Source organism: Euphorbia lathyris, chromosome 7 (genome assembly GCF_963576675.1).
Source record: "Euphorbia lathyris chromosome 7, ddEupLath1.1, whole genome shotgun sequence".
Classification (NCBI taxonomy): Eukaryota; Viridiplantae; Streptophyta; class Magnoliopsida; order Malpighiales; family Euphorbiaceae; genus Euphorbia; species Euphorbia lathyris.
The window spans coordinates 7,010,451-7,017,194 of NC_088916.1; the positions used below are offsets into that span (position 1 = coordinate 7,010,451).

At 37.2% G+C, this 6,744-nt stretch overlaps 1 protein-coding gene across 1 annotated transcript; it reads right to left on the minus strand.

The window, feature by feature from the left end:
• Positions 1–2,463: 2,463 nt before the first annotated feature.
• LOC136200490 (pentatricopeptide repeat-containing protein At2g30100, chloroplastic) lies at positions 2,464–6,532 on the minus strand. Its single transcript, XM_065990865.1, has 2 exons — positions 5,508–6,532; positions 2,464–3,478 (listed from the first exon to the last, which is right to left on the minus strand). Exons 1-2 carry the CDS (start codon positions 6,237–6,239, stop codon positions 2,705–2,707), a joined length of 1,506 nt encoding a protein of 501 aa, XP_065846937.1. The 5' UTR covers positions 6,240–6,532; the 3' UTR covers positions 2,464–2,704.
• Between the last annotated feature and the right edge of the window lie 212 nt (positions 6,533–6,744).

Below are 6,744 nucleotides of genomic sequence, written 5' to 3' on the forward strand. Positions count from 1 at the left end.
CAAGCACTCTGTGTCTGCCAACAAGATCCGAGCTAGTAAAGAAACAAATCAATATACCAACACTTTGTCCTCGATGCAATATTCATGATGAAACTATCCTACATGCGCTGGTCACCTGTCCAAAAGCAAGACAGGTTTGGATGATGTCTAAAGTAGGATATCTGAGCTCTCGGGTTAGTAGCTTCTGTGATTTCTGGGCTTTTATTATAAATCACCATGATAATATATCTGTTGAGATTGCTGTTACATTATGTTGGGCAATTTGGAAGGATAGAAATAGGCTGGTGTGAGAAGAGTATCGACAACCTCCTTCTGTTTCTTATAGCAATGCAACAGTGTTTCTGATCAGTTGGCAGCAGGCCCAGACTGTGATTGCACCGCTTGGTGGAGAAGCAGTTAGTTTGAAGTGGTTATGCCCATCACAAGATAGTTTGAAGCTCAATGTTGACGCCGCTCTTTTCCAGGATACAGGTCATGCTGGTTTTGGTTTTGTGTTAAGGAATCATGAGGGGTGCTTCATAGCTGTTGGCAATGGTGTGATCAATAACTGTTAGGATCCGCTATTGGCTGAAGGAATGAGTTGTCGTGAAGCTCTTAGTTGGTTGAAGAATGAAGGTTTTCCGAATGTTCATCTGGAAATGGATTCTCAGCTCTTGGTTCTTGCAATTTCTGGAACTACAGAGCTAGTTTCCCCTTTTGGCATTATTGTTGATGATTGTAAAGCTTTGATTAGTGAGCTAAATATTTTATCTGTTTCTTTCATTAGGAGGTCAGCGAATAAGATTGCTCATATACTTGCAAGAGCGTCTGGTTCTGTGTCTGATCATGGGATATGGAAACATAATCCCCCCAGTTCATTTGTAATGACTTAAGTGCTGATATTGAATAATAAAGTTTCATTTGTTTTAAAAAATATATATATATATCTTTAAAAATGTGGAAATATCAACATTTATTGAAACAACTTTAACAAATAAAATATAATGTCCACGCATAATATAGCTTAACAAAAGCTATGAAACAAGGTCTTTAAACGCTTAACTCATATCATCAAAATAAGTAAAGAACGTAATTAAACCAAATATCTGAAAATAATAAACACAATTCATGAATAACCATACGACAATGTTCAAAAGTGAATTATAATAAAGAAAAAAAAACACTTTCATTCGTAGTCATTTAGGCGGTATAGGTGGAGCCCAAACGTTAAAAATCGTCTAGAGTAAAAAAAAGGGATAAGTACAAAAAAATGCATGTGGTATACACGTTTTGCGAACTCGAACCTGTGGTATTTTTTTTTGCAAACAGAGGTATGTGTTATAGGCCGTTAGTAAACAGAGGCTAAATGTTAAAATTCAAAGAGAAAAGAGTTAATTTGGTCCTTATATTTATTTATTTTATAAATTAACTCCTCTAATTATCTAATTATCACAAATAAACCTCAAAATAAAAAATAAAAATAAAAAATATCATCTTTTCCATCTCTTTTTCATTTTTTATTTTCCTTCTTCTTTCTCTCTCTTCTCTCTTCTTCTTATTTTTCTCCTCCTCCTCCTCCTCCTCCTCCTTCTTCTTCTTCTTCTTCTTCTTCTTCTTCTTCTTCTTCTTCTTCTTCTTCTTCTTCTTCTTCCAGATTTCTTGATGAATTTTTATTTTTCCAGATTTCTTGATGGATCCTGCATCATAGCTCGAATCGAACCCAGAAACGGCGGTTCACGGCATTCACACCGATAACAGTTTTGATGGAACAATGTGTAATCAATAATTTTTTTTCTCCTTCATTGATGATTGATCGATTGATTGTTGAGGTTGAAGAAAACAAAGATGGTGGAGTACTTGATAAATGTGAAAAACAAAACATAAAGGGCTTTTATTTTTACAAATGGCGGCTCATATCTTTGTTAAATGTGCTAACTGGCTAGGAACTTGTGATGGCTACGAACTATTGAGGAATGATGGTTGCTGCATTGATGAAGTTGGAAGAATGGTTGCTGCATTGATGAAGTTGGAAGAAGAAGAAGAAGAGAGAGGAGAGAAAGAAAAAGGAAAATAAAAAATGAAAAAGAGATGAGAAGATGGTAACTCTTTTCTCTTTGAATTTTAACACCGTTAGTCAATTTAGCCTCTGTTAAGAAGAATGAGAAGAAGAAGGAGAAGAAGGAAGAAGAGAGAAGAGAGAGAAAAAAAATGAAAATAAAAAATGAAAAAGAGATGAGAAGATGGTAACTCTTTTCTCTTTGAATTTTAACACCGTTAGTCAATTTAGCCTCTGTCTACTAACGGCCTGTAACACATAAAATACCACAGGTTCGAGTTCGCAAAACGTGTATACCACAGGCATTTTTTTTGTACTTATCCCAAAAAAAAATTGCTTAAAGAGACTAATCGGACAAAATTAGGACGGATTTTAGATTTCGAACGCCTAAGCGATCCAGGGGGTAACAGATTCTACAGCACAGGACATACAAAAATTTTAATTGAAGAGTAAGAGTTCAACAACATACATATGTTCACAACAGAGTGGTACAACAGTACTATTGTGTATGATATCCGCCATATATACAACTGCTACCATGAAAAACATACTATATATACATATATATCTATCTATTACTTACCTCATTTACATCCCGGACTGCTCAGAAGTCGCAAAATTCGACGTCCCCTTCGCCTTCGAAACAAACTTCATATACTAATTTACCAGTCACAGCATTTTCATGATCCAGAGCTTATGTTTCTTTATATACAGATATACAAGAGACGGGCCAATCAAGTTTGCATCCGAAAGGCATTTGCAAAGCTTAAGATACGAATCTACATTGCCCCGGTTTTGGATACGTTTTCTTAGCCCCTGAAGTACAGCTACTCTGTCTAGATAATCCGGACATAAACCCAAATCGAGCATTCTAGTTAGCGTTTCTGCAGCTTCATTGTAATGTCCTCCTTTAATGTAACCTCTTAGTAACCACGACAACGTTTTTTTCTTCTGTAGAGAGCTCGTGATTTCTACTCTAGTAAGTAATCGTGCTACTGCGTTCGCCTCCTTTTGTGAAGCGCAGAGGGCCAAGACAATGTCGTAAAGGTCTGCATCAGCTTCCTTGCCCACAAGTTTCATTTTCCACAACTGTTTTTCGGCTTCTAATCCATGACCTGCGCAGATATACATAGCAAGTAGACGTTCGTGAACCACACCGTAAAGTGTCGTGCCACCCTCCTGAACCACCCAAGTGGAGAGACATACTCCGTCGGATAAAAGATCTGACTGGTACTTTTCGATAAGCCCGACATTTTCCACATCAAGCTCTGCTACTAAACCGGATTTTGCAAAAGTTTTTAATTTGCGTAAAGCTTTTGCAAGTTCGTTTAACTCTTTAACTATGGCTGTCATTGCAATGAGGTACGAGTAGACTTCTGGCTTCAACCCGGATTCCCTAAGATGGATCACCATTTTGACTGCACCCATGTAGTTTCCATCGACCTGAGACAAAGTTCAAGTTGTAACTCGTATAACTTGACAAATTCCTAATATATTGAAGATCCAAGTCTCCTTAACTGAAACAAATTAACCAAATCTAAATAGTTGAAAATGCTGAAAAGACCGAACATGAAATTGAAAATTACATCAATTTGCTTCTATTTTATATTTAAGCAAAACACTTCCTTTACCAAAAAACTTAAGCAACCAAAGATGACTTTCTGCAAAGTTGAACTCGGTGTAGAGCTCAACCTTTTCTTCTCAGGGAGAAGCTATGAGAAGTGGCATTACACCTATTAATTCTTAGGTAGCAACTGAGCTAAGCTCTAATACAAGCCGCCAATAGTCCAATCGGGGGCATGGGTGCGATAACCAGTGCCTTCTAAAACCCAAACTTACCATCTCTTCCAATTAAAGTTTTCTCGGTACATTAGGAATCTAACTCGAGACCTAGCTTAAGTGGAACATCTATTCTTTTTTCTTTGATCCTCTTGATTTTGGTGCGTGTGTTTAACATAGTAACTGAAGGCCCAAGACACACTAAGTCGCAAGGAGGTCCTAGACCATAGACGCATGATGCAAACCTCAGGCACACGCCTCAGTGACACAAGCACGCTAAAAATATATATATAATCATAAAGAATAATAATTAACATTTCTAAAATGCAACAAATAGTCAACTACTAAATGATATCTAGTTACCCAAAATCTTAATCATAAAACGCATGAAATAAATTTCAAATTAACTACTAACTCTTCCATTATCATAATTCATAATAAAAATTCTAAAGCTAAAGACATAAAATTCAGTGTTTTCTTGTGTTGTTCTTTTCGATATTTCTGTCCAAATCTTCTCTGTTTCTTTCTTTCTTTCTTTTATTTTTTATTATTTTAATTTCATCCGTGGATCATATTATATATGAAAAGCCTGAGATTAAAAAATCCCAGTTTTAACTTGAAACCTTAAAAAAACATTGTGTAGCTTCTAAATTTGCATCTAGGTGTGCCTAGGGCAAGGTGCTATGCTAAAAAATCATGCACTCAGGTGCGCGCTTCTTGTACAGAGCCCACGTTTGCCTAGAGCCTAGTGCCTTTTGAGCTGAGACAATGGTGTATAGGTATAGGTATAAACCGAAATTAGGAGGATAAAAAAAAAGAGAATTGTATAAATGAGTAGTAACATTAAGGAGCATACATTCTAACACCCAAGCCCAATGAGTTAAGGGATGGTGGTGGAGAGAAGAATAAATCGAATCTCACATTAGAAATGGAGATGGAATGACTTGCCTATATTAGTAAGGTATGTTTCTAATACATATAGATGCTATGAGGCCCAATAGGTAGGATTTGGAGTAAAGCAGACAATATCTACGTGATATTGGATAAAGCTATTACAATCTGTATCAGAGCTCACTCTCCATGTACATTGTGTTGGTTCAGGGACAAACCAGGTAAATGTTGATGATCTATAACAACCTGATTCCCACATCGGAAATGGACCAAGCTATTACAATTGCTATTCAGAGCCCACTCTACTCTCAACGGACAATGTGTTGTTTCGGGGATAAACCAAGTGAATGTTGATGACCTATATCAACCCGGTTCCCACATCGGAAATGGACCAAACTATCACAATTGGTATCAGAGCTCACTCTCCACATACAATGGGTTGGTTCTGGGACAAAACAGACAAATGCTGATGACCTATAACAACCTGGTTCACCCATCGGAAACGGGGAGGGAGTGACAGGGCTATACTAGTAACATATGTTTCTAACACATGGAAACACGTTTTAAAGCCTTGAGATCCAATAGATTGAATTAGGACCAAAACCGACAATATTTGAATGCTAACTTCAACAACAGAAGCATTATACACACTTTTTCAACTCTCAAGTCTCAACTACATGATGCAGCCATAAGAAATTGATGCAACAATGCAGAAACACAAACAACTTAGAAACATTACCACATAATACAGTAAGATTATTCAAAGGATATTAAGAAAAATTGAAGAAACAAGAGCTCTTACCATCATCTTCCAGGCAAGATAACCAGTAGGGCCTCCCTTCTGTCCATGGCCATCATTCTGAGAATAAGAAATTCCCCTTCTCAAAATCTCTTTCACAAACGCTAGAGCCTTTTCCTTCTCCCCAATCTCCCAATACAAAGAAATTACTTTCTCAATCATACTAAAACCAGGCGTCAACCCTACACATTCCATATCAACTAACAAATCAACCACATCTACTGTATCATGTTCCCCTTCAATCAATTTCTTTATCCAACTACACATAATCGAAACCATAAGCTCCATTGTTTCCTGATCTACTCGATTCTCCTTTTTAAGCCACTCAAATACCTCAAGTGCACACCATGAATCTCTACCCTCTTGAGAGAAATAGACCAACACTAATTGCAACTCTCTTGCAGAGAGCTTATCGTTCATTTCTTCGAGAATATCAGAGGGTTCTCTCGCCATTCTCTCCAGTTCTTCAATTGCCTCGAAAAACCCTTCACTCATTTCATCTTCATCATCGCTTGTTATGTACTGCTCCAATTCCACCGATTTCAATAGCTTAAATTCTCGAATCAAGCTTTTACGCGGGCTTGAAATCACTAAATTGGGGGAATTAGGGCTTTGATGGTGATAGAAAATTGATGAAATCTTACCCAATTGAGGACCGAGAAATTGACGCCGTCTTGGAAGAGAAAAAGATGATGAAGTTTTAGTATAAGCGGCAAATGCACAAGTAGAAGCCATTTCCCTTGGACTGTTATTGAATAAATTGCATACTCAGTGAAAATTGAAACCCATGTATGGCAGCAGAGACTGATTTGGGCAAAGAAACAGAGAATTGGATATAATTTGAGGGAGACGAACGCAGAAATTAGGGTACGAAGTGAAGATAGGAAGAAAAGAAGTAGTGTAGATAGAAATGGGTGGTTGATTTGATTTGGGAATTTCCCCAAATTGAGACCTTAAGAAGAAGCTATGGCGGTCATTAAGCTTTTGCAAGAAAACAAAAGCAATGTCCGATTCTATAACAACACCCAATTTAGCCTAGTGATGGCAACTGCTATTGTATCCGCGGATATCGGATGCTATCCGATCCTAATTAGACTATATGTACCATATATAAGAAATAGTGGATTACTAAACCCAGCCACTATTTTATACTTCTAGCCCCGAGAATAGACCGAACTACCCTTTGCACTAAATTTGAAAAAACTCAAAACCTCTCAAGAACCCAATGGTATTTTTGCTC

What these genes read in the sequence shown, in the direction of transcription:
- LOC136200490 (XM_065990865.1), bottom strand. Translation starts at nt 6,239, where the DNA reads ATGGCTTCTACTTGTGCATTTGCCGCTTATACTAAAACTTCATCATCT. An exon ending in ATCTTGCCTGGAAGATGATG is followed by an intron (nt 3,479 to 5,507) that starts GTAAGAGCTCTT and finishes ACTTTGTCTCAG; the next exon opens with GTCGATGGAAACTACATGGG.